The 26,264-nt window shown below is 55.7% G+C and overlaps 2 protein-coding genes across 10 annotated transcripts in view; one reads left to right on the top strand and one right to left on the bottom strand.

The window, feature by feature from the left end:
• Positions 1-10,925, top strand: part of DNM1 (dynamin 1) — a 42,097-nt gene extending 31,172 nt beyond the window's left edge. For 2 of the 6 annotated variants that reach the window (XM_011364206.2, XM_011364203.2), the window contains exons 16-22: positions 2,157-2,266; positions 3,057-3,168; positions 3,610-3,621; positions 4,004-4,174; positions 5,253-5,494; positions 5,859-6,074; positions 9,850-10,925. In XM_011364206.2, coding sequence (XP_011362508.1) covers positions 2,157-2,266; positions 3,057-3,168; positions 3,610-3,621; positions 4,004-4,174; positions 5,253-5,494; positions 5,859-6,074; positions 9,850-9,910 — 924 coding nt within the window. In that variant the 3' untranslated portion in view covers positions 9,911-10,925. Of the gene's footprint in view, positions 1-2,156; positions 2,267-3,056; positions 3,169-3,609; positions 3,622-4,003; positions 4,175-5,252; positions 5,495-5,858; positions 6,075-6,569; positions 6,572-9,170 lie in introns of those variants that run through there. The other 4 variants (XM_011364204.2, XM_011364207.2, XM_011364205.2 and 1 more) reach the window with 3 other exon arrangements.
• A 130-nt stretch (positions 10,926-11,055) lies between these two features.
• GOLGA2 (golgin A2) overlaps positions 11,056-26,264 on the bottom strand; it is a 17,237-nt gene continuing 2,028 nt past the window's right edge. Inside the window, exons 1-27 of one of the 4 annotated variants that reach the window (XM_011364199.2) lie at positions 26,000-26,119; positions 25,247-25,409; positions 24,935-25,015; positions 21,948-22,064; positions 21,624-21,667; positions 21,444-21,504; positions 20,970-21,029; positions 20,715-20,795; positions 19,889-19,927; positions 19,555-19,617; positions 19,373-19,466; positions 19,173-19,279; positions 18,129-18,187; positions 17,702-17,843; positions 16,325-16,414; positions 16,110-16,217; positions 15,819-15,906; positions 15,086-15,423; positions 14,698-14,811; positions 13,732-13,977; positions 13,575-13,650; positions 13,255-13,343; positions 12,765-12,983; positions 12,566-12,668; positions 12,360-12,466; positions 12,132-12,288; positions 11,056-12,044 (exon numbers count right to left, since the gene is read on the bottom strand). In XM_011364199.2, the coding sequence (XP_011362501.1) occupies positions 11,824-12,044; positions 12,132-12,288; positions 12,360-12,466; positions 12,566-12,668; positions 12,765-12,983; positions 13,255-13,343; positions 13,575-13,650; positions 13,732-13,977; positions 14,698-14,811; positions 15,086-15,423; positions 15,819-15,906; positions 16,110-16,217; positions 16,325-16,414; positions 17,702-17,843; positions 18,129-18,187; positions 19,173-19,279; positions 19,373-19,466; positions 19,555-19,617; positions 19,889-19,927; positions 20,715-20,795; positions 20,970-21,029; positions 21,444-21,504; positions 21,624-21,667; positions 21,948-22,064; positions 24,935-25,015; positions 25,247-25,357 (3,015 nt within the window). In that variant the 5' untranslated portion in view covers positions 25,358-25,409; positions 26,000-26,119 and the 3' untranslated portion in view covers positions 11,056-11,823. Of the gene's footprint in view, positions 12,045-12,131; positions 12,289-12,359; positions 12,467-12,565; positions 12,669-12,764; positions 12,984-13,254; positions 13,344-13,574; positions 13,651-13,731; positions 13,978-14,697; positions 14,812-15,085; positions 15,424-15,818; positions 15,907-16,109; positions 16,218-16,324; positions 16,415-17,701; positions 17,844-18,128; positions 18,188-19,172; positions 19,280-19,372; positions 19,467-19,554; positions 19,618-19,888; positions 19,928-20,714; positions 20,796-20,969; positions 21,030-21,443; positions 21,505-21,623; positions 21,668-21,947; positions 22,065-24,934; positions 25,016-25,246; positions 25,410-25,999; positions 26,120-26,264 lie in introns of those variants that run through there. The other 3 variants (XM_011364198.2, XM_011364200.2, XM_011364201.2) reach the window with 3 other exon arrangements.

Below are 26,264 nucleotides of genomic sequence, written 5' to 3'. Positions count from 1 at the left end.
TGTGTGTGTGTGTGTGTGTGTGTGTGTGTGTTGGTGTGAGTGGATTTTTGCACTAGAACATCTGGGGACATGGAGGTGGTCCCAGCTGGGGGGAGGGTGATCTGTCCCCCTTCTCCCCCCAGCTGCCAGCATTCTGGTCTTTGGGTGACCCTATGAGCAGACATGCAGCCGCCCTCATCCCCAGCCCTCACTGACCTCCCCCCATCTTCTCAGGCTTCCTTTGCCACCCATCGGCACCCCCCACCCCATCCCACAGCAGGATGGCACCCCATCCCTCTGTGCCTCCTCCCAGCACCCACCCCCCCGTGCCCCCCACAACCCTGTCCCGGCTCCAGGCTCCAGCTCTGGGGTGGTGGGATTCGGTTGAGCTCTCCAGCGGCGCCGAGGATCTAACCCAGCCAGCCTAACCAATGTGCAGACTACTGTACAATTTGGGAGTCCTGAACAGATAGTCTAAACACTGGGTAGACGGAGTGGACGTGTCCTCTGGTCTGTCCGGGCGGCAGTGTTGGTCGTCGGGGGGGAGCCTCAGCCCCATCCCTGGAGATCCAAGGTCCCTATCCCCATCCCAGCCAGCTCCAGGTCCCCTCTCTGCTCCCGGCTCCCCTTCTGTCTCCTTTGACGTGGCAGGGGTGAGAGGGAGCTGTGGCCGGGAAGGAGGGGCCTGGGGAGGGGGCCGGCCAGCCGGAAAGGAGGGGTGGGGGGAGGAGGCCACTCCTGCCTAGTGTCCAACCCCAGAACGCAGGGCGGTGTTGGAGGGGCCTCCCTCGAATGCTTCCAGATGTTCCCTGGCCGTGTGTGCAACTTCCTTCTCTCCTCCCCCAGCCACCCTCCGGGGCTCCCGGCCGCCCGCCTGGCATAAAGAGAGCTTTATGTGGCTGGATGGGCCAGGCGGGCGCGGGAGGCAGAGGGAGGTGGGCAGAATGATGCAAGGGTGGGAGAGCAAGGTCCCCCTAAACACAGGCCCCCACCTGAGATCCAGGGTGAGGCCTCTGTCCAAGCCCAGGGTCCCAGAGATCCACGGAGACCACCCCTCCCCCCACACTGGCATGGATCTTGTGGTGCTGGGTGGGCAAATGGGGTAAAGGCAACAGAAACCTCTCCTTTCCTCCCAGAGCCCTATCCTGGGGTCCCTCCTCCCGAGATCCCGGGCCCCTCCCCTTGACACAGCAGCCTGCAGACATGTCGGCCAGCACCAGGCATACACGCGTGCACAGAGGCCTGGCACCCACATGCCCGTCCACAGATACACGCAACTCCTCCCAGACCACTAGAGAAACCAAACGTATGCAGCCTGTGACACAAACTATGTGCACGGAAATATGTGAATTCATTGTACGTGTCCAACAGGCACATTCGTGCAAACACTTAGACATTCACAGTTGCCACACTCATCTACAAAAATGTGCACACAACCTCATGGACACAAAGACATGCTCACGCAGACACATAGCCGTGCTGGGCACCTCCTCAGACACACATGTACACACACATATCTATCTATGCAACACAGACTCATGGGCGCACACACATAATGGTGATAGGATGTGTGCTCGGGCTTGTATGTGTTTGCACACACACACACACACACACAACCATACACGTTTGCACACAGAGACTCACCATCTCCAGGCCTGTGCCGTGTGGCTGATTGCTAACACATGGGTGTCTGGGGGGAGTGGGCTGAGCCAGCCCTTCGAAGCCGTGGGGCTGGTGGCCCCCCTTCCTGTCTCTACAGTCAGGAAATGAAGTCAGAGCCTTATCCAAAGCAGGCCCTGCAGCCAGGCCGGGGGCGAGGGAGGCTCCAGTGAGGGGTCCCTGGCTGGGGCTGGCCTGGCTTGCATCCCGGGCTTTCTTGAGGCAGGATGGGAGAGCAACCTTCGGCCTCACCACTCTGGGCTTGTGGGCACTGGCGGGTAGGCAGAAGTAGTGGGAAAGGCTTGAATGCCACTGGGAGCTAGGGGTCCCCAGCAGGCCCAGGGCTCCATGGCCAGGCTTTCGTCAGGCAGCTCCTGTACAGTGCGAGTGACAGCTACCCAGAAGCCTGGGGCCACTCTGAGGGTCCACAGCCCCAGGTACCCTGTAGCATGGAGCATTCTGAGGGAGTGACGTGTGGCAGAGAGCAGTGCCAACCTCATCCATGGCTCTACCCACAGGAGAAAGAGAAGAAATACATGCTGTCCGTGGACAACCTGAAGCTGAGGGACGTGGAAAAGGGCTTCATGTCAAGCAAGCACATCTTTGCCCTGTTCAACACGGAGCAGAGGTACCTGTCTGCCCCCTGCCAGAGCTGTAGGCCCCAGACCCTGCAAGCCTCAAACTACTCCCACTGAGGAGAAACAGGGTACACAGATCCAGAAAGGAGAGACACCTGCCCCAAGCCCCACAGCAAGTCATTCATTTGACAAATAGTCAAGATCTCCTTCCCGCGTGCCCTCCCTCCATCTCTCTGTTCCTTCTCCTTTCCTCCCTCCCTCCTCCCCTCCTATCCTACCACAGTCATTTGGTGAGTGTCTGCTCTGTGTAAGACACTCTGCCAGGCACTGGGGACAAAGAAGAGCCTCAGGCAGGCTTGGTCCCCTTCTCATGTTGCTCGGTGCCCAGGGGGACCAGCGGCAGTACCGAGCCTCTTCCCTCCCAACCCAGGGCCGACTAATGGGCTTTCTCCTACTCAGAGGTGAGGGTTTAGTACAAGTGCCATCAGAGGAACCCCAAGAGAGCCAGGGAGGGAGCCAGGGTGGGCTGAGGCGCAAGCCAGGAGCTGCATTGTCACTGATGCCCCTTTATTGAAGGCTTAGTCCCTTGCTACTAGAGTATTTCAAACTACTGAATTCTCACAATGACCCTAGAAGGAAGAAATTGTTATTGTCAAGCCATCTTCCAGATGAGAAACTGAGGCTTGGAGAGAGGATAGGACTTGCCCAGGGTCACCCAGCTGGGAAATGAGAAAGCCAGGACTGGACCCAGGCATTGTGACCCCAGTCCATGCATGCCCTTGACCACCAAGGCGAATGAGCTTCACCCCATCTCCCCTCACCACCTGCCCCATCTTGCAGAAATGTCTACAAGGATTATCGGCAGCTGGAATTGGCCTGCGAGACACAGGAGGAGGTGGATAGCTGGAAGGCCTCCTTCTTGAGGGCTGGCGTGTACCCTGAGCGTGTTGGGGTGAGTAACCGGGCGGGGGGCGGGCAACAACCTGCTTACAATAAGGGGCCCAGGGCACCATCCTCTGTGATGCCAACTCATCCCATGTTTGTTGAACCCTCACTGGGTTCAGAAATAGCAGGGGCCTCACCCTCCCTGCCATGGGGTTAAGCCTTCCTCCCATCCTTCTCCAATGGCAGTTTTATGGGTTCCCTCCTCCGCCACAGATGGCATGTCCCGCGTCCCCTTCATATGATGGTGGTTTCTTGTGGCTGCCTTCTTTTTTCTCTCCTCTTTCACTGTGACAACATCTAGAAGTGCCTTAGACTTAGGGTGCCATGCCCTAGGTTCACTTAATCCCTCCCTTTTTCCTGTGTGTCTGCTTCTGCTGTGCTCATTGGTGGCGGCGGTGGTGGCAATGCTGGTGTGGTGACCTCTATGGCTTTGATGTGGGCTTCCCAGGACAAGGAGAAAGTAAGTGTGCCCCTCCCTCACTTTCTGCCAGGCATCTCAAGTCTGGCACCCCCGCTGGCCAGGTCCTCTGAATCAGGAAGAAACCCTGGAGATGTGCTTTCCTAGTTTATGGGCTGGGAAGCTGAGGCAAATTCTAGGCACTAGCGTCAGAGCTGCGATGAGGTTGAACGAGAGTCTGGGGTCCTGAGAGGCACAGGGGCAAGCAGAGCCCAGAGACTCATAGCGTCTGGGGCAGCACTGTCTGTGTGTTCAGGCCAGTTGCTCCTCTCTGGGCCTCAGTGTTCCAAGCACATTTGGAGGGGAGAGGCTGAGATCCTGGAGAATCACTGGAACCTGGCTTCCAGGGACCAGCCACCCTGATGCCCTCTGATCTTGATGGCAGGCCAGTGAGACCGAGGAGAATGGCTCAGACAGCTTCATGCACTCCATGGACCCACAGCTGGAAAGGCAGGTGGAGACCATCCGGAACCTGGTGGACTCGTACATGGCCATCGTCAACAAGACCGTGCGGGACCTCATGCCTAAGACCATCATGCACCTCATGATCAACAATGTGGGTGCCCTGCCACGTGGGGACAATGCTCTTGTGGGACCAGGGAGGTGGGTGGCCAGGTTAGCTTGGGGGAAGCACGAGCCAGCGCCATGGGACCAGGTCTAGGGAGAGAGGCATGGGTCCACACAATAGAAATATAATGTGAGTTTCATATACTATTTATTTTGTAGATTCACTTACCCAAGTTGTTTCCAACATGCTTAAATGTTTTCTAGAAGGCGCTAGGAATCTGCGACTTTTGAGAACTCCCAGGGCATGTTTTGAAATACATATTCCACATAACTACTACCCTCTGTGGCTAGGTGCAAAAACATGGTGCCTGGAGGATTAGAACTGTGATGGAATCCTGGCTTTGCCACAGATTCCCGGTATGATTTTGAGCAAATGAACTACCCTCTCTGAGCCTGTTTCCTTATTTGTAAAATATGGATAATAGAGTTGAGAATTAAATGAATAAAAGTGCATAGCAACACAGTGCCTAGCATGTAGGAGGGGCTCAACATAGATATGAATAACAAATAAGTAAGACACAGGCTTATGGCAGAAAAAACCTCAGCATCTCTCCACGAATGACCAAGAGCCTAGGCCAAGTAGCACCAAGAGAGTTCAGTGAGAACGTTAACACACCCTCTATGCAATAGAGACTCACATCTCCCCCAATCCAGACACATTTACACCTGTTACAGGAGGGCTCAGAAAAATTTAAACTGTCATCATCCTTATTTTGGTCCAGTGGAGCATGCAAGTCCTTGAGAAGGGTGTAACTATCACATTTTACAGATGAGGAAACTGAGGCTGAAAAAAAACTGACTAAAGATGCGTCCTAGTTATACGATAGACCCTGAGTGTCCTTCCAGACCTGTGGCCTTAAACGGGTCACTTTTCCTCTGGAACATCTCGGAAAAGAACAAGGGTCGGGGGTTGGGTAGAGGCTGAAGCAGGGGAGATCTCCGAGATTAGGTGGAGCCTCTCGTGAATCTTCCAGGCCAGCTCACAATTCTTGCAGGAAACGGCAGGGCGGGCAGAGAAGTGTCAGGTCCCACCCAACCCCCTCCTCTCTTTGCCCGCCTGCATGCAGACCAAGGAATTCATCTTCTCGGAGCTGCTGGCCAACCTCTACTCGTGCGGGGACCAGAACACACTGATGGAGGAGTCGGCTGAGCAGGCACAGCGACGTGACGAGATGCTGCGCATGTACCACGCACTGAAGGAGGCGCTCAGCATCATCGGCGACATCAACACGACCACCGTCAGCACGCCCATGCCCCCGCCTGTGGACGACTCCTGGCTGCAGGTGCAGAGCGTACCGGCTGGACGCAGGTATCAGGGCTGGCCCCCACGGCCCCAAAGCCCCCCAACCCGGGGCCCGCGGGAGGAGGGCCGGGACCGGGCAGTGGCGCGCCCGCGTCACCGGGGCGGCTCCCACTTGGAGCGAGGGGCGGAGCTTAGAGAGGGGCGGGGCTTGTTGCGGGGCGGGGCTTGCCGTGGAGCGCTGGCTGCGGGGCGGGGTGGAGCCGGAAAGTTGGAGATACTGGGGGCGGGGCTTAAGCTCCGGCGTTACCTAGGGCGAAGCGGGGCTTGCGCGCATGGGCGTGGCCGCACTGGCCTCGGGGCGGGGCCTCAGGGTGGGGCGGAACCGCTCATCTTTCTCCCCTCCTTGTCCTCCGCTCGATGTCGCCCGCAGGTCACCCACGTCCAGCCCCACGCCGCAGCGCAGAGCCCCCGCCGTGCCCCCAGCCCGGCCCGGGTCGCGGGGCCCTGCTCCTGGGCCTCCGCCTGCTGGGTCCGCCCTGGGGGGGGCGCCCCCCGTGCCCTCCAGGCCGGGGGCTTCCCCTGACCCCTTCGGTCCTCCCCCCCAGGTGCCCTCGCGCCCCAACCGCGCCCCGCCCGGGGTCCCCAGGTGAGTAAGGGCTGATAGCGGCGGCGGCAGAGACCGCCGGGTGGGCGTGGCCCGGGAGGGAGATGGGTCCGGATTCTGGAGCATTGGCCCTGGCCTTCAGAACCGGCCCTCTCCATCCAAGGCACTGGTGGGTGCCAGAGCCACGGGAGGTCGAGGGCTGGCGGAGCCTGGCCCCCAGGCGCTGAGTCCCGGAGGTGGTCGTTTCTGGGGAGGGGGCTGTGGGACTCATCCCACCTGCCTCCTTCTTTCCAGCATTTGCATGGCGCTTCCTTCCTTTTCCACTGTCTCCCACACATTGTATTCCTCCTTCTTTCTCCCTTTCTCGCTCTCCGTTCTCCGTTCTCCGTTCATCCTCTACTTCTCTCTCCCAGCCCCTAGTGAGCCTACTTTAAGTCTAAGGATCTGAACCCAGATCCTCTCCTGAAGTGTAGATTTTGTTCGCTTACACTCAGGGCTACCCTGATGTCTCCACTTCCCAGTCCTGACTCCTTTGAGCAGTCCCAGGAGGGTGTCCCACCTCTGGCCCACAGAAACAGAGGCCGGGCTGTGACTGTGTGATCAACAAGGTGTGTGTGATGTGTGTGTGATGTGTGTGTGGGCGTGCACACAGGTGTGAGAGTGTAAGAATGGCACCCAGGCAGTAGGGTCAGACATGGAGCAGCTGGGAAGGGGGTATGGGAGCCATGGGACAACCCGATGGCTTTCTTCCTTCTCCCTGCCTCTGGCCCTGCCTTGCCTAGACCAACATGGTGGGTGTGGGGCAGGCATGGGTGAAGGCTGCCCCTTTCCCAGAGGTTTCCAGGGAAAAGGATTCTACCTCATCCCTTGGCTTGGCCTTCTTGATCCACGACCCTCTTTCGAGGAAGCTCACTCGGGTATTTAACTCAGTCTGCCCTGTTTCCCTCTTTTCTGAGGAAGGACACTTCAGGCCAATAGCATTCATTTGTGTTCCAGGTGGCTGGAGGGTCGGGCCATGGGTCTAGCTTCCATGAACCCAAAATGAAGCAGAGATGGGGCTTGCTCTATGGTGACTGATGACCAAAGTAGATGGAGTAAAGCAGGTGCCTGGTATTGGTCAGGATCACTGGACTGGAGTCTGGAGGTTCTGGTTCACCTGGGCCTTTAGGCGAGTCACTTTTCCTTCCAGAGCCTCAGTTTCCCTTCTATCAAATGATAATTAACATTCTGCCTTTCTCCCAGGGTTGGTGTGGGGATCAAGGGAGAGAATGGCTAGAGGGGTGCTGCATTAACTGCAAGGTGGCTCTAAGAGCACTTGGCTAACTTCCAACGTGAGTTCAGATTCTTAAGGGCATTTGACATGCCCACGTCTGTGCTGAGGTGTGACATGTGGGAACTGTAAGACTTGGTACCTGCTCTAACTCCATACTTGCTAACATACGAGAAACAAATCATGGCCCCGCCTTGGGGAAGAGAGCTGTCTGGGGGAGCTTCAAGGCAGCTTGACTTCATTGATGTTTAGGGCTGATTAAGACTCAGGTGGTAAGGAGGTGGGGGGCATTTGGGTAGGGAGTGGCAGTGTAGGCCCAGGTTTGGTGTGGGCTGCATTGAGGAGAGCCACTGGCCGGAGCAGAGTGCAGATAGAATGAGGAAGAATAAGCAAAGGTTGCCACGGGTAAGGTGGGGCAGGCTGGAAAACCTTCCAAGGCCGCAGAAGAGTTTGACCTGTCGGGACTCAATACTGTGGGCAGTAGGGAGCCACGGAAGGCTCTTGGACAGAGAAATGACAGCTGGACCTTAAGAAAGCAAAACCTGTCCCTTCTGGAGCATTGCAGGTGGCCCTCTGAGCACACCAGACACGAGTGTGCAGGGAGCTGGTGCAAATGCCTCCTGTATGCGGGCGAGCTTCTGTGTTGTAACTCGGCCCACGCGTGTGCTTCAGTGTGCCAAGTGGCTGCATGCCCCAGACCCGTGCTGCACGTGCCGGCCAGTGGGGGTACTGGGCAGTGGGAGGTGGGGGAGGTGTATGCGTGTTGTTTGTGGGCATGTGTGTCAGTGTGTGCATGCGGGGCCTTGGGGCCTCACAGCATGTGTGTGCACGCCCGGGCGTGTGCGTGTGCGTGTCCCCCACCCCCAGGCCTGCCCCATCCGTGCGTGTGAACTGCCATGTTGATTTCGTGCTGTCTTTCAGAATCACTATCAGTGACCCCTGAGGAGTGTCAGCCACGGTAGGTACATGCCTCTCGGCCTGCTGCATGAACAGTGTGTCTGTCCCCTGCTGCACCAGCTCCACATTGGGTGGTACACCCGGGACCTCAGAGCCAGGCTCCCCTCCTCTCCCTTCTGCAACTCCAGACTTATTCTTTCTTCCTTCTGTCCTCACTGCCAGCTGGCTCTCTCACCTCCCTTCTCAGCAAGCCTCGGGACTCAGTGCCACTGCTCAAGACCTCCATGGCTGAGCCTGGGGAGCTCTTGGGACAGGCTCCGCACCCAAGCTGGCAGACATAGGTGCTCTCCGGAGCTGTCAGAGGGCAGAGAGGTCGTGGTTTATGGTGCAGGGGCAGGGAGCCTTGGAGGGGGTTGTGTGTGGGGCGGGACTCAGGCAGCCAGAGGCCTTGGAACTTCACCCTGGGGGTGCCATACTCATTCCCCAATCTGAGCCCTGCTGCTGGGGCTCTTTGGGGACCGAATCCACGATAGGGCAGAGGAGGTCAGAGTCCCACCTCTATCGTGCCAGCAACTGAGCAGCGATCTGGGGCGAAGGCTCTGGTTGTTTGATAATGTCTGAAAGCCCAAAGGCCCTATCCACACCATCAGCCCACAGCACACCTCACAGGCAAGGCAGGGCCCACAGCCCCTCCCCTACCTCCTCGGAGTTATCATACCTGCTAGTGCACGACCGAAGGCAGCATCTTTGGTCCCAGGAAAAGCGCCACAGCCAGCCCATGGGCTCATGAACCTGGGCCTGTTGCTCCTAGGGGCGACCTACACTTTTCAGCCAAGGGGATGACAGTGTCTGCTGACCTGGACAAGTCAGCGTGTCTGAGTTCTACCCCAGCTATGCCGCAGAACTCACCCAGGGGACACACCTGCCACTTTGCCCTTGCCGCTGACTCTTGCTCTTCTGCTTTTCCCCAGCAGGAAGGGCCCAGCCTCACCTACGCGACCTGCAGTCCCCCGACCAGCTGAGGCTCCCCTCTTAGACTTATAAACCTCTGGCCACTGGCATCCAGCTACCTGCCCTCCCTGCCTCCCCAGGGTCCCCCCAGAGGGCTCCTGGGCCTTCTGCCCACCCAGAGGGGCCTCCAGGGCTCCCTCCAGCCATCCTTTTAGCTTTGTTCTCCCGGTTCAAACAGTGTTCTTTCTCCTGTCTTTCCAACAGGCCTGGTGGCCGTGGCATGGGGCTCACAGCCCCATACTCCCTGAGGCGAGTGGTGGCCCTGGGCCAGTGGGATGAAAAACAGGGGGTCAGAGAACAGGGAACAGAGGGGGGCTGAGCATATGTCTGGAACTGTGGGTGCACTGCCTGGTGGTGTGTGAGAGACCAGCGTGCGTGGCAGGGGGAAGGCTGCCTCAGCCTCCAGCCCGGACCCCACCCCAGACCCCCGTGAAGCTCTGGCCCCTGCCCATCTCCAGCTCCTCCTGTCCACCTTCCCTTTCCCGTCTCTGTCTACTCCGGAACCCTTGCCCACACCCTCACTTGTGTCTTCTCCCCCTGCCCTCCCCGCCCACCCCTGCCGGGCTTGGCTGCCCTTGCCTTACCAGCTCTCTCCCTCCTTCTCTCCCCCGTTCTCTTTGCTTTCTCTCCAACTGCCAGCCGATCGGGTCAGGCAAGTCCATCCCGTCCTGAGAGCCCCAGGCCCCCCTTCGACCTCTAACCAGATCCCTTCTATTCCTCGGAGAGCTCCCTTTCCAAGCCTGCCTGGACGGCTGTTCTGTGACTTGACAGTGGCTCCCCAGCCCCAAAGCCTCCCTCTTCATCTGTGACTTAGTCTTTTGTAGTGGTGAGCTGACACACCCAGCGTGACGTTGGTGAAACTTGTGCCCCTCTGTGGTATTGCTCCTGCTCCGTTCTATAAATATCTATAAATACTCATATATATATATATATTCACACACATACACGTGGCCGCCATAGCCTCGCCTCTAGCGCTGGGAATCACCGTGCTGTCCTTGAGGAGTCTTGTGGCCCAACTACAAGGGAACACTGTCACCCTGACATCCCCCTCCAAAGTGTGCCACCTCCAGTGAGCCTCCCTGTCATGCCCAGCCCGTGGACAGCCAGCCCCACTCTGCCACCTTCCTGTCCCTCCCCCGCTAAGCGTGGGGGTGCTGTACCGGCAGCTGTGTGGCTCTCGCTGCGACCAGTCTTGCTGTCTCTTGGCTGAGAATAAAACCCATTTCTGGACGATGGGAAAGTGTGTCTTCTGCTGCCTTGTGTTCTCTGTGGCACCCAGGGAGAGGTGAAGGTTTGAACATTGGGGTGCAGGGGTAGGGCAGCAGCCGGCCATTGCTAGGGTGCTGTCAGGAGTATGAAACAAGCCCCCGTCCTCTCCAAGGCCTACTGGGAAGGCGCCTGGAGAGTAGCAGGTCCTTGTCCTGTGAACCCTGCCCTGACCCCTAGGGCACAGGGCCACCAACTCAACCAGCGGGGAGGATGCGGGGCATGGGCAGGCACTGTGGAGGGACGGGACAAACAGGCCACCAGGGCAGGGACATGGAAACCCCTTGGCCTGGAAGTCAGCTCTCTTGGGTGCTGGCACCCTGCTTTCCCTCTCCAGGATTACGTCAGGCTTCTGAGTCTGTCGGCCATTAGGGCAGGCCTGTCCTTTATAGCCCCCTGGTAATCCCCTCAGGATCCCCCAGGCTTCACCAAGCAGCATGCAGGTGACAGGCCCAGATCTCTAACCCCGCTGGGTGCCCTGAGACGCCCTCTGCTGGCAGGACCCGCTCCCCGTTCAGTGCCCTTGGCACGGAACCCAGGACCCAGCGACCTGAAACAGGACCACACAAGGCCAAGCAGTATGGCTAAATTCATTTATTCTGAAATAAAAAGTAAAACAAACAGGAGTCGAATCACCTGGGTACCACCCCATCCCTGCCTCCTTCCTCTGTCCTATGCTATCAATAAATAAGTTCCCCCATCCCCAAATATTTAATAGAACCTGCTCCCCATCTGCCAGCTCCGACCTCTGCTATGATACAGGGGGCTGTCCTACCCCTGGAATATACAAAATGTTACATAGATATAGTATGTACACTGGAGAGGGAGCCCACCCCGCCACCAGCTTACGCCTGTGCTGGCCTTGGTTAGCCCCAACTGTCCCAAGGCCTGTGAGAGTGCTGCCCAGTTGTATACCTGGACAAGGGGGGCACTTGTGCCCCAAAGTGCCTCTGAGCAGAGGATGCATGAGCCCCTCTAAATGAAGGACCGCTTGGCAGGGGTAAGGAGGCCACCAGGGAGCCCCTGCTCCCCGAGAGAGGTAGCCTCTTAAAATAAACTACCTATACTGCACTTCTGGCTCTTTGTTTTTCTGGAACTAGTAGCAGCCCAGAGATTAAGACAGCCTTGGCCAAGGGGCCAAGGGGCCTATACCTGTTTCTCCCCCAAGTAGGCAGGGGGGTCATCATACCCCTTTTTCGGGGGCCCTATCTTGCTAGTCTAGGGATGAAAGGGTGATCTGGAAGGGTTGACCTGGAAGGGGTGCCAGGAAAGGAGGAAAAGGGACAGAGAGCAGGGGACAGAGCCCCGGCCCCACTTCTCCAGGCTTTGTCTTTTAGTGTCAGGCGGTTAGATGACCATGATCTTCACCTCGTCATTGTCATCAGCCCGGTAGAAGAAGGGGATGCAGGGGTTGCTGCCCAAGCCTGGGCGCTCCTGGGGGTTCTGGATCTCTCGCAGCAGCTGCATAATCTGCTGTGCGGTGGGGTTCTCAGGGGGAGCAGCCAGGCCCGGCAGGGCCTCTCCCTGAGTAGGCTCCACATTGTCAGCAAGGCTCACTTCATGGAGATCTTTGGAGAGAGGGAGGCAGGGCTCTGAGCGATGCGCGAGCCCTCCCCTGCCTGCCTGCCCCCCCCCACCCTGGGGGCTCTACTCACCACCCTGGCTGTCAGCAGCAACATTCTCCTGGGGGGCCGGGGCCACTGCACTGGGCTCACCAGCAGGGTTCTGGGCAGCCGCCAAGAACTTGCCATACCATTCATTCCGCTCGCCCACCAGGCGTAACACCAGCTCCTGCAGCTCCAGGAGCTTCACCTGGAGAGAGAGGTGCTCAGCACCCGACCCCTGCCCCCTTGCCCGCCTGCAGAGATGGTCAGGGCCTCTACCTTCATTTCCTCCTTGTCCTGAGCCAGCCGGCTGATGTACTCCTCCTTCTCCCGGTGCCGCTCCTTCAGCACAGCCCTCTGGCTCTGGTACAGGGCAATGTACTCTCCTGCGGGAGGGGCGGGGCGGGCAGGCGGACAGGGCTCAGCTGCTGGGGCTCCCCATCCACCAGGGCGCCCTCCATCCCGGTCCTGGCCGCCTCGCTCACCAATAGTGTCCGTCTCTCCAGACAGCTGGATGCAGCGATGCTCCAGCTCCTCTACACGGTCCTTCAAGTCCACTTTCTCCTGCATGAGCTCTGTAAAGCGGCCCTGCAGCCGAGAGGAGGGGTCGGGGCTCAGCAGCCCCCTGTCCAGTCCCACCCAGCCCAGTCCTCCCTGGTCCACTGCTGGGGGAGACTCGCTCACCTGCAGCTTGTCCATGGCCACCTGGAGGGCCTGGTGCCTCTCTGCGGGCACACCGTTTCCCCCAGTGCGGGGGGCTGGGGTCTCCCCCTCCAGCGGGTGCTGGGACGGGGCTGCCAGCTGAGCCAGGCGCCGGCAGTGCAGCTTCTGCTCCTTGAGCTGCCCACGCAGCCGTGCCTGCTCTTCATCAGCACTGGCTAAGGCCGAGTTAAAAAATGCCACCTGAGAGCAAGAGGAGCGTGTGTGGTTTTGTGGGGACATGCTCAGGACAAGCGGGAAGGGCTTGAGGCAGAGAGGACCCCCGCCTTCTCAGGGCCTCCACAGGCACACCTGTGGTTCGAGGATGACGTGGTGTCTGACCATCAGCTCCCAGGGGAGGTTGGGGACCAAGAGAAGTCACAGGGTGGAAGCCAAGGGTAAGAAGGGTGTCTGGAAGGAACCTCAGAGGGAGGCGGGAAGGTGGGACGGGGAAGGGGCAGGGAGGTCAGCTCACCATGGCCTCTGGGCTCTCTAGGTCCTCCGGCATGCTCAGCTTTGGCCGGGGAGCCTCCTTGTCCTCCTCCTCAATGTCCACTCCGTCTCCTGTTGGGGACAGCCGGAGAGTCCTCAGACAACCCCGCAAGGAGGTGGAGTGGCCCAGGAAGAAAGCTCGGGGCCCAGCTCTGCCCCACCTCACCATGCAACCCTGGGCCAGCCCGTATCCAGGGGAAAAGGATTCACCGTCTCCTAAAGGTCCCTTCTAACTCAGTTCTATGCTGCTAAGTCTCCCTCATCTTTGGGCTCCATCTTCTCCCTCTGGAGAGTCCCAATTACCTTCCCCAGGCAGAGCCATGAGGCTCAGCTGGGCCTGTAGATTGTGATTCTGCTGGTTGGCAGCTTCCAAGCGCTCCTAAGGGGCCAGGAAAAAGAGTGAGAAGGGACATATGTTGCAGACCTTGCTGCTCAGGAGCCCGGCACTCACATCCCTCACCTGGGTCTCCTGCAACTCTTGGCGGGCCATGTCGGCCTCCATCTTGACCTGAACGTCCTCATGCTGTAGCTGGTCCATGAGCTGGGTCTGTAGCAGGACCTGTTTGTGCAGCACCTCTTTCTCGGAGGCCAGCTGCTGGTAGGCGGCCACGTGCTGCTGATAACTGACCACATACTGCTGCAGGTGGCTCAGGTACTGGTCCCGCTGCTGCTGCAGACTCTGGGCCTCTTGGCTCTTCAGCTCCACCTGTGGGAAGACCCAGGGAGTGAGGGCAAGTGGCGGCTTGCCTCCCGATTCTGGACCTATAGCTTGCAGAGGGCAGGCATAGTACCCTGTGCCTGAGGCGGGCACTGAGGGCTCCGCCGTCTGCCCGGACCCCTGGCTTCCTCACTCCAGGGACTCAGTGACTGCTTCCCTTGCCCATAGCCTCACGTCACCTTCACCCAGCCTCACGCCTCTTGACAACGTGCTTTCTAACTTTAGGCCACAGACTGGTGGAAAAACGACCAACATCTGTCTGTCAAGTGCACACTAAATGCCTGATACTTTACATGTATGATTCTCATTTAATCTTCACTACCTCTATGAGGAAAATGCTAATTTCTCTTTTAAGTTAAAGAAACCGAGGCTTAGAGATGCGTTGTGAATAATGACCAGTGGGGCTGAGGTTAGAATCCAGGGCTGACTGCCAGGGGCCGCCCATCGTGCACCGGGCACACTGCTCCTCTAGCTTGGCTCAGTGCCTCCCTCGGGGATGATGGCCTGTGGCGCAGGGCTACCCGCCTCTGAAGGTCAGAGGGCAGGCCACAGTGGTCACAGGCTCTGAAGAACCATGGGGTCAGGTGTCTCTCTAGCTGGCACTGCTTCATTCTGGCCCTAGTGCCTGGCTCATCCCTGCCTGAGCGCCTCCATCCCCAGAAGCTGGCACCCAGCTCCCAGCCCTCCCCAGCCTCGGGGCAGGGTTACCGTCTCCTTCAGCTCCTCCAGCTTCTCCTGCAGCTGGTCCAGCTTCTTGGCCAGCTCCTTCTTGACATGCTGCTCCGACTGAAACGCGCTGGTAATCTCCATGTTCTCGTTGGTCTGGACAGAGAGAAGCAATCAGTGGCCACCTAACATGGCTGGAGACCCCAGCACACGGTGTCCGCCTCCCTCAGCTCAGGGAAGGGAGCAGGGCTCCCCCTGCACACATCGGGGGAGGGTTCTCGGGGTCACCTATGAAAACGGTGCTTTCATAGGCACCGTTTCACATAAGGCCCATAGCACCCCATGTTAAAGGTGGAAAAACGGAGGCCCAGAGGGGTCAAGCGTCTCGCACTGCACCGATGGGGAGGGCGGGGCGGGCGGGATGGCGCACCAGCCTGACAAAGCCGTTCTGCAGCTCGGCCAGCTGCTCCTTGAGCTCCCGGTTCTGGGAGAGAGCACGGCTGATGGTCGTGCGGTCGCTCTGCATGGTCTCCAGCACCCGCTTGCGCTCCTCCGCCTGCTCGCCCCAGCGCTCGGCAGCCTGCTCCAGCTCCAGCAGCCGCTGCTCCTGCTCCCGATTCAGACGGCTCAGACCCTCGTTGTCTTGCACCTGGGCCTGCAGCTGCCCCGCCAGGCTCTCTAGTTCCTTCTGTAGCTGCTTGGCCTCGGCTTCCAGCCGCTGTTCCATCTCCGAAGGCCCTGCTGGGGGCTGCTGGGGTGGGGGAACGGCTGAGGAAGGAAGCATACGGTAAGAACCTCTGCAGTCTCAAAACACCCTCTTCTTGGTCCCTGGCTCCTAACTTGGCCCCCTCACCCAAAAGCTTGGCTTCCTGGCTGATAGCTCCTCACACTCATATGATGTTCAATCTTTCGAGACACTTTCAGATAGAGTTGTTTAAATTTTTATGCTCAAGACAACTCGGTTGGCAGTGAGCATGCCATCCTTTTGCAGATGGAGACACCGAGGCTCAGAAAGATCGCAAGACTTGCCAACTCCTGGAACAGACTTCTTTCCGCTGCCACGATGACCTTCCATCCACCCACCCCCTTGGGGGCTTTTTAGCCACCCTCACCAGCTCTCCTGACACAAGTCCTGTTCCCAGATCGCCCTGACCTCAGCTTACCTATCTGGTTCCTCAGTTCGGTCAACCTGGTCTCCAGCTCCTGCACCTGACTCACGCTCTGCTCCTTCTCCTCCCTCAACTTGCACATCTGCCAAAAGCACAGGGGAAAGAATATATGGAAGGAGGGGACAAATGAATAGCCAAGCGACCATCTCCCTCTCTACCCCCACCTACAAAACACGCACACCCACCTCTGGCTGCACACAGCAAACGATACGATTCCCATTTTCTAGATGCCCAGAAAGATCAAATGACCTATCTAAGGTCGGGGGGCCGAAGGTCACATCTCACCTTCTCTGACATCTGCTCCATCCTCTGTTGCCAAATGGCATTCTCTTCTTTCAGATTCTCCGCGTACTGGTCTCTCTCCATCTGCAGTTGCTTCAGCAAATCCTTCAACTGCCAGAATGGACATGGAAGTTAGCAGGGGCTGTCACTGGGCCTCACCGGCTCCTGGTCACCTGGGGTCAACCTCCTTCCACGCCCCTCCCTCTGCAAAGCCTCACCTGCTCCACATGTGCCTCCAGCTTTGCCCGCTCCTCCAGGGCCTGCTCTAACTGCTGCTTGCTATCAGGGGTTTCAGACTGACTGGAAAGCTGGATGGTGAAAAATGAGGTTAGATCTGGCAACCCATGCAACGCCTCCCGAAAGAGTCTGAGCTTGGGTCAACGTACAATGCAGGGGCGATAAAGATTTCCATCCTCGTGTTATTAGTGCCATGTCCACAGGGTTTATATATACTAAATACTCATTGTAAACTATTCAGACAGTAAGTGTTCAAAGTCCTCCCAACCTTTCCTCTAGCCCCCCAATCCCACCAATCTCCCGTGTACCCTTCCAGACCCTTTCTATGCATATGCAAACAAATTTAATTAATGCACATTACAAGTTGTGTTGTCTTGGGGGCCTATCATATATGGTTCTAGAACTTATTTTCACTTTGCTATGAATAAGACATATTTAATTTTTGAAATGGTTTCATAGTCTTATATATCAACGCAGCATGCTTTCAGTATACCTTTACCAATGGCCTTTTAGATGGCTATAATGAGTAAGGTGACACATGTGCTGGTCCTCAAAATGGAGTGGTTGGGTCAAAAGTATGAGCAGCCACCTGAATTTCGGAGCGCCCTTAAGCCCTAACTTCTTGTATCTCTAGTAGACCGTTTATTAGACTGCCTATCACAGGAACAGGCGCAAAGATTGCCCCCTAGTGGACAGATGGATGGGAGGCGAGGCGAGGAGGTATTAAAATCCATTTGCTGCCCAGGCCAAATTGGAGACTCATGTTTCACTCTAGGGTCCTGACCATAAAAGAGCCCTGACAATCATATCCAGAAGAGAGCGATCAGGAGGGAGCAAGAGTTGAAGGAGCCGGGCTGATTAGCTCAGAAAAGATCTTAGGAAGGACAGGGAGCTCACACACTTTTCCTAAGACAGATCTGTCTTAGGAAAGAGATGAGATTTTTCCTGTGCTGTTCTGGAGGGAAGAAAGACCAGTGGGTGGAAGTTACATGAAGGCAAAGTATCGCTCAGTGTGAAGAAAAACTGGAGAGGGGCTCTCCAGGCGCGCTGACTACCTGGTGGCTTGGCCCTCAAGAGGAAGTCAACAGACTCATGGGCTAGCCTGATAAATGTCATCTATAAAACAATAGTTTTCAACTAGGATGCTTTAAATGACAAAATTAAAAAGCCTTATCCCTGAGGTCTGATTCCACAGTTTGGGGAGGGTCTCAAGTTGTATTTTTATCAAAATCTAGAGGAGTCTATGGCAAGACCAGAACAAGGATCCGAATTTCCTAGCTCCTGTGGGGGCCACCCACGATGATCCCGAGAGACCCGACCCCAGCTGCCCTGTAGTCCCTGGGGCTCCAGCCCCTCACCTGCTGCAGCAGCAGCTCTGACATCTCCAGCTTTTTTTGCGACTCCTCAAACCTGAGTTGCATAGCCGAATTCTCAGTCGCCAAGACCCGAAGCTTCTCCTCCAGTTCTGAGTTCTGCTGCTTCAGGTCCTCATTGGCTTTGCTATGGCCAGAGACAGTGGGAAAAGGCATGAACAAAGACCAGAAAGGATCACTGTGCTGATCAACCCATCGCCCTCGCAAAGAACTACAGAATAGTGTCACTGGAAGGGATCCCAGGATCAAGAGTCACAAATGACAGGCCAGAGAGAGGACAAGAATCACGTGAGGCCAAGCATGAGTCGGTGGCACAGCTGAGACTAGCGCATGTCCACAGCTGGTATCCCTCCCACTTCCCAGCACATCCCCCAGCCCGAGGACCCCCTGGCCTCCCCAACCCCCATCCTACTTGCTCCTGTATAACTCCAGCCTGAGGGTATCTCGATCTTTGGTTAATTCCTTGGTGTACTGAAAAAACAAAAAGGCCAAGTCAGGGCTGGGCAGGCGGACGACGCAGCTCACACTAACAGCAACGGCAGCAATGCCATGGCCACGCTTAGTCACCCAGAGTCACTGTATATTTTTTCAAAGCATTTCCAAGCCCATGTTCTCATCTGCTTTTAATAAGAACTCGGTAAGGGTGGAAGAGGCAGGCCGAGATCGAATTCACAGCTGGCTGACAGAAGCCCAGAGATAGCTGATGATACTGCTATCGTTATTACTGTTATCATCATCACTCTTGAACCTTTATTGAGCACTTTACCAGGCACTGTGCCAACCTTTTTAATCCTCACAATCGCAATAGGAGGCAATCACTATCCTTATCATTATTTTACAGGTGAATGACACAAAGCATTGGAGGTTAATTCGCTTGCCTAAAATCACTTAGAGCTATAATTAGACATTCGGATCTGTCTGATTCTTTCCATATTTTCTTCCTAGGGTGGGGGCATGAGAGGGGGAATTAAATTTGTATTACAACTTTTTGTTCATTTTCTGAATGGATGATACATTCGCATTGCCCCAAATTCAGAAGGCACAGAAGTGCCACGTCTCCCAGCCAGCCTGTTCCTCTCCCCTGGGTTGTTGTGAACTCTCACACACACACACACTCCTCCCCTTTCTGCATGGAGAATAACATACTGAAAACGCTATTCTGCACCAGGGCGGCCCAAATACCTAGCGCCCTGGCCCCGGCCCGCACACAGCCAGTCAGGGCAGGGCTGGCACCGGGCTCTGAGCCCTGCACCCCGGCCTCGCTGGAGACAGCACACCCCAAATCCCACAGCAACCAACTCATCCCCGGCTGCTTCTCACAACCGCATGACCTTAAAGCAGTAAGAAATGGCATGAGCTGCCCTCTGGGAAGCGAGACACTCCATTCTACAGAAGGGACTTTGAGGCTCACTGCCCACTCCCCAAGTGGCAGGGCCGGGTTGGGTGCTGGGCTCACCCTGTCCGCCTGTTTCTGCTGCGTGGAGATAGCAGACAGCGTCCGCTCCAGCTCAGCGATGCGCTGCCGGGAAGACTTCAGGCGACAGATAAGATCCTCCACCTCTCCTGAAATGACAGAAATGGAGCCCGAAGAAAGAATGCCACCGGAGGCCGGCCTGCATGCCAGGGCGGAAGGGGACAGGGCATCTAGAGTCCTACCTGCTTTGTGCCTGACTGCCTGGTGGGTATGGGACAGGGCCGTCTGTAATTCTGTCTTCTCAGACACTAGAATCCCAATGGTCTGGATATGAACCTTTGGGAGAAAAGCCAAATAAGTGCTGAGAAAGAGGGAAAGAAGTGTCTCCCAGGGGACATGAGGGGAGACCCTACGGTCCACTCACCTGCAGCTGCTCTCTCAGAGCCCCCTGCTCCTTCAAGCGCTTTTGCTCACATTCTGCCTTCTCCTGTGGGAAGAAAGAAGAAATATATCTTGCTGGGAGGAGGCAGAGAGAAAACAGCTCGGGACATGCTCCCAAAATGCCACCAGGACGGGCCCCCCCCCCCCCCGGGTTGCCTTCTTTTTGGGTTGGGGGTTGGTTGGGGGTTGGCCGGGGGCGGGGCGGGTTGGGCCTTTTTTTTTTTTGGGCCGGGGGCGGGCCGGGGGAGAACAGGCCTGTGCATCTGAGTCCTCCCCCAAACCCCTCAGCCATATCGCGAGCAAAGAAACCACGTTACTTTTTCCAGTTGATCCACAGTTTCCTGGTTCTGTTGTTTCTGTGGGAAGAGTCAAAGAAAGGTAACTGAGGCTGGCCCCTTTGCTATGCTCCCCAGATCGAGAAGGAGAAACGGGCAGGGGCCAGGAATGGGTTTTAAAGGGAACGTTCGCGGGGAAAGTTCAAAGCGCCCAAGCAGAGACTCTGGGTCTCGGGTAGCTTTGCTCCCAGGTACGGAAACGAGTGTCTCAATCGAAATTCCCATGAGAGGACAATGACATAAACCTCTAGAAATGAGGCCTGAGAAAAGAAAGACTACCCCTTCTGCCAGCTCGTGATTGGGAAAGGTGCATTCATTCAACGAATATTTACTAAGCACATACCACAGGCAGGGTTCTGTTCTCAAAAGCAGAGATATAGGAATGAAAAGAACCTTCATGTCTTTGATTTTTCTAAGCTAAAAGGGACCTTGGACACCCTCTAATTCTACCTTCTCAGGAAACTGAAGCGCAGAGAGGAGACGTAAATTGTTCAAGGTCAAAGACAAGAGCAAGTTTGGGGCGGAGTCAGAGCCAGACCACAACAGTCAAGCTCCGCTTCCCCCAGAGGCAACAGAGCCACCAGGGCCGGTGTAAAGAGGGCTCAAGCAGGGGTGTCTGAAGAACAGAGAGCAGGCAAAGGGGCAGCCAGAGAAAGAGCCATGCTACATGCTCTGTGCTCTGGGGTCCCTCCAGCTGAGACCTGAGCCCCCCGGCACCCCATTCTCCCTTGGCACCAGGGGCCCCGGGCCCTTTCTTCAGAGCCCCCGACTGGCAGCGTGAAATCAGGGGACCCCACTGGACTCTTACCAATTCCTCTATCTTGCTAAGGAGTTGTTTGTTTGTTAGATTGCTGGAGTCCAGGGCTAGAGATAGCTCTTGATACCGGCTCTGAGGCGCATGCAGAGAGGAGGAGTTGGAGGAAGGTGGGGGAAGAGGTAGAAAGAGCAATCATTAGGGTTGGGGGGTGTCTGGGCTGTCTCAGCTGGCAGCGGGGCACCCAGCCCCCGCTGTTGGGGCAGAGGCTGGCCTACAGGGTCACTGGGCCAGTCCAGGGCCACTCACCTCCAGAGCCTTTATGTTAGCAGAAGATGCTAGGCCCTCCCCGTTGATGTAGGATGTAGACTAGGAGAGATCAAAGAGCTCACATGGAGATGCTCTGTCTCCCTCCACGACAAGCCTGCAGACTTCCTGTCTCCATCGACTGGCAAAATTTTCTTTTCTGCCTAAGCTGACCCCTTCCTACAGTAATCCCTCTGTGCCAACCTCTCCTGGTTCTTATCTCCCCTTCACCTCTCTCGAGCACCTCTCATCCTGTGCTTTCGAGGTGCAGCGAGATAAAATGACGTAGCCAACCTCGTGGTCCAAATCCTTCATTTGCACAGCTTCGAAGGGGAGACTCGGAGAAGGAATGACTAGTCATTACCCAGCCAACTCGACTGCTCTCACGTCTTCTACCCGCAAAGGAACCTCTGCCTCAGTTTCTATTCTATGTTCCTCCTCCCTCTGACCCCCTCTTGGTTCCCATTTCTGGGGTACCTCGGACACAAGACCGTTGAGCTGCTGAGAAAGCTGACGTAGGCTCTCGGTAGATGAGAATCTGGGGATGAACACAGGAGTCAGGGATGTAGGAGGCTCGATGGAAAAGAAGGGGTCACGGGCAGTGGCCTGCCCTGACTCCCTCAGCCTCGGAACTGCTCCCCCATAGGAGACACTCACTTGCTTCCATCCATGGGACTAGGACCATTTTCAGCGTCATGGTTCTGTTTGGGAAGAGACACATGAGGTGGTAATTCAATTTCCACTAAGTATCACCCAGCAGTGGGGTGAGGCAAGCTCATTCCGAGAACCTTCCGTCTCCCCAAACCTTAAGGAAAAGCCTGGTCTTGGCCTCCCTCACCCCAGTCCTCAGAAAGGGTGCCTGGCCCTAGGAACCAAGCTACCTGAAGCAAGGGGAAGAATCCGCAGCGGGTCCAGTCCTCTGGGGAGGAGGAGGGGTGAACATACAGTGCGGCAGAGGGCAAAGGGAGAAGAGGCACAAACCTGAGTTGATGCCATGCTAGTGACACGGGAGGGACCAGCACAGGGGGAAGTGACACCGCCGGGTGACATGGTGTCATCAGCAGGTGGTGCTGCAGGAGCGGCGCAGTCTTTGGGCGCCTGTCACAGAACAGAGCAGGGGGTTAGGGAGCCATGTGGGAAAGAAGACATCTCACTGCCATGGATGCAGGGTGTGGAGCGGGTAGGACAGGTGTTGCTGCAATCAGAGTGACAGTCACACATGCTGGAAGCCACTCTGAGGTGTGGCTATGGCTCACCCAGGGCTCAGGCCGCTCTGCAGCCTTCGGGCCAGCCAGAGCTCAGAGCAGTTCTGCACGACCTCCTTCGTGAACATATGGGGGCCTTGTTCTCCCTGGCATTCAGCAAAAGACAGTATCAGGGTCTGAGCTGCGGCAGTCCCAGCAGGTGGGAGGAAGGTGTGCCGAGTCAGGGAGAAGAAGGCACTGTTCTTCCAGAAAGCCTGTCTGTGCCTCACTACGGGCCCCAGCGGGTGCAGGGTGGCAGTGAAGAAGCCGATGTGGTCAGCGCAGCTCTGCCTCCTTCCCCTCACGCTCCCCTTTCCTTCCTCCACTCCCCCACCAACCAGTGACTGCGTCTGCCTGACTAAGGCCTTTTCTGGGAAAGAAGCTGGCCAACTAGAAGACTCTCCCTGTTCTTGGAGGTAAAAAGTAACCCCACCCCAACCTCCTAGTCCCAAAACACCTACCCAAGCAAGAAACCACCTGAGAAACCAGGAGTAACTGTCCGCCCTTTGACGCTTGGCTTCCTGAAGAACAATCCTGGGATCGAGGACCAGCCACTCTCTCTTCCCCAACTGGACCCACCTGCTTTACCAGAGCCTCACCCAGCCTCCCTGCAGGCTCAGGCCTGACACTTAGTCCAAGCCTCCCGCTCTAGACAGCTAATGTCCAACAGGCCAGGTGAGCAGAGATGGGGAAGATGGGTGACAAACTGAGGCTTGACGAGGGAAAAGTGCTAGGGAGCCAAGACCTGTGCAGTGAAGTTGGGTCCAGGAGGAAGAGGCTGCACCTCTCTGCGGGGGAAAAGGGCTGACTGCCTGCTGGACCCCTCAGTCCTGGCCTCTGAAAACCCTGATCTGCTGCCCATCTTAGAGCGAGTGCTAAAGAGCCTGGGGGAGCTGAGGCTGGGTCAAGCTATTTGCTGGTTTACTGTCCACACTGTGACCTTTGACATTGGAATCAGTGTTGCCTTGCCAACCTATATAATTGACTCTAATAGGCTAGAGCAGGGGTTCAGAGTTGGACAGGCAGAATACTTTGGGGGAGGTGGCACCCTCCCAACCATGGGCCCTGGCCAGCTCTGGGTCCCTCTTGGCATCTTGGGATTCCCATTGATCCCTAGCATTAGACACGAGAAAGTTCCAAAGGGGAAATAAAGTATTTTTCTGAGAACTTAAATATACATAACATGACTATTCTGTGAGCAACCAAGTTATTTCCTAATTTTAAGTCCTGTAGCTAAGTCTGGAGTTCAAAAATAATAAACATTGTCCACTCTCCTCAAATGTCCCACTCCATTAAAAATCTTTTTATTTCTCCATTATTCCCCACTTCTGGAAATGCTATCATTTCTGCCCAGGATACTGCATTCACAGGCCTGCATTATTGGAACAGAAAACTTAAGTGGGAAACAGTAACTGATAAAGAGAGGATTTAAAATCAGCACGAAGGGACTATGAGAATCTGTGTCTTCATTTCCAAGACAACAGAGGGACATGGGCGCAGAACATGAGCGTAAATACTCAGCTTCAGGACTCCTTTAGGCCTGTGCTGTCTTCCCCATGCCACTCGGTGCTCCTCTGAGTCGACAAGGTGAGTCACACAGCATGGAGAGGCCTGCCTGACTGGGCGTGAGCAGTCCCGATGACTGAAAAGACTCTAACACCAGCCAGCAGTGCCCTGTCCCAGCCCCTTTCCCCACACCCTTCTCCAACAGGACCTGGCCCCATTTCAGCGCTACTCCTCCGGCCTGGCAGATGTCCTCCGAGAAAGTTAATGAAGGAGGAAGTGCCAACATCACGTCCGGGAGAGGTCATCTCCTGGCTCCTCGACTTTCTGGGATGTGCTCTGTGAGCTCATAACCCTGGCCGCTACCTGCACCGCGCCCTCGGCCTAGGACTCCTATTTCCCTCTCTCTCCATATGGAAGGCCGTTACCCGCCTCTAATCTTCAAACGAACCTCAAATGCCACCCCCTCCACCTCGAATCCATTTAAAACCAACCTCGCCCTCAGCCAAGCATCTGGAATGTTGCCACACTTTATCTTGCCTCTTTCAGGGGAGCCTGCCTCCCTCAGTGGGCATTCTATCTGGTTCCCCTATCTTCTCCAGCACTTAGCCAAGTGCCTCTGCTGTCAAGGGCCCACTGAATATGGTTAAGTGTCCAGTTGATTTTTCAAAGAGCATTGGGGCGAAATGTCCTGGTCACTCATCTGTTTGTTTAACTTCACATCCTTAGTATCTCTATAACTCTAATGCAAACTCCCTTTTTTGTAACCCTAGGTTGCTGACTCAAACCAAAATGAATTAGTCAATTTGAAAAATCGCAAACTGCTCTGTGGTCTCTCGGTCTTTTGAGGACAGATGCCCACAGGACAAGACTTGAAAGTCTGGTTTTATTTAATCTCTCCTAGTCTGAAAGCACCACTGGGACACTCAAACTCGAGGCTCAAAAAGCCCATATCCCACACACCTGCTCTAGAAGCTATTCCCAAATTACCTTTAGCCTTCAAGGTACATCTTGCCTTCTCCAAGATGATAAAAGATGTGGGGGAAGGGAAAAAAAACCCAATCAACCAAGCAGGTGAAAAAGCAAACATTAACGGGCTGAGGGTTAATGGCAGCAACATAAAATAAGCCAGAGGCGAAGTATCCCCCAAATCAGAAAAGCCTTGGGGACATGCACAGCTGGGAGAGAGCAAGCCAGAGAGGGGTCTTGGCACTGCCTCACCTTCCACTTGTCCAATGGGGGGAGCACTACCCCATTGGAGCGGTTAAGGTCGGACACCAGCACCTTCAGAATGTCCTGAATCTACAGGAGGCGAAAAGGAAAAACAAGGGCAGGGGGAGAAAGAGAAAAGTGGCTTAGAGAGAGGCGAGAGAGTCAAGGAAGGAAGAACAGATGGTTTCAAAGAAACGAAATGCTGGCGAAGAGAAGGGGATCAATACCATGGCCTGTGCCATCTCTCCAAATGGCCACTTGCCGGAGGCCGAAATCGACAGAGACAGACAGATGGAAAAGTCCCCTGAATGATGCACTCACATAGAGTGAAGTCATCTGGCCAGTGCAGCTCTGAATCCGCTCATCAGACCCTCTCCTCGGGCCCAGGGAGATAGAAGTGAATCTGACAGGGCTCCAGACCCCCATCTCCATTTTAAAAACCAGAATTTCGAGGAAACGTTTGCTTCAACAAAGGGGATTACAGCTAAAAAATAAGTTTGAAAGACACTGATCTGATACAACGAATATCATCTTACAGATATGGAAACCAAGGCCCAGGGGAGGAAGTGATTTTCCTAAGATCGCCCAGCGAGCTGGTGGCAGAGATGGACTCGACACTCCTAATCCAGCACCTGGGCCTCTCCTCACCACACCCTGGGGCTCTCTTGGTGCTTCCTAAAGGGAGAGCCTGATAGCAGGTGGTTGTTCTCACAGCCTGGCAGCCTGGCTTCCCCCTGAGACTGGGGATAAGAAAAACCGCCAGAGCAGAAAGTCCAAAAGCAACTACCTTTTACTGAATGTTTTCTCCGCACCGGGCCCTATATTAAGGGATTAATACAAAAACAACATCATAAATGTAAGTAAGACACACTACCTGGATTTTACTGATATGGAAAAAGAGACCCAAAGAGTTGAAACAGTTTGCCCTTCACTACGTCCCTTGCAGAGAAAGAGGTAGGATTCAGACCCAGAATTCTTACCCAGTACCTGACACTTCTTCCACAATCTTAACCACTACCCTCTACTGCCCGCTGAGTGCCCCTATTCCTGGAAGCCTGGCTAGCCAAGACTCACATCTTCAGCTGAGTGACACTCATGAGAATTGGGTGTCTCAGGGTTATTGCCATTTTTAACCTTTCTTTTCTTCTTAGGTCCTGTAGGAAGAAGGCCGTGCTTCAGCTGATATTCCCTTAACTGCAGAAAGAAAAAGCAGTGAGACTCATGAGACCTATAAACACCTGTATACACATCCTACTTTACAATTTACAAAACTCTCATATTCGCCGTCTGATTTAATGCCACGACAACCCTACAAAGTGTTATAATTCTCACTTAAGGA

This window comes from Pteropus vampyrus, unplaced genomic scaffold (assembly GCF_000151845.1).
Source record: "Pteropus vampyrus isolate Shadow unplaced genomic scaffold, Pvam_2.0 Scaffold95, whole genome shotgun sequence".
Taxonomy (NCBI): domain Eukaryota; kingdom Metazoa; phylum Chordata; class Mammalia; order Chiroptera; family Pteropodidae; genus Pteropus; species Pteropus vampyrus.
The sequence above is the reverse complement of the archived record's forward strand: the minus strand, read 5'-3'. Positions and strand labels throughout refer to the sequence as shown.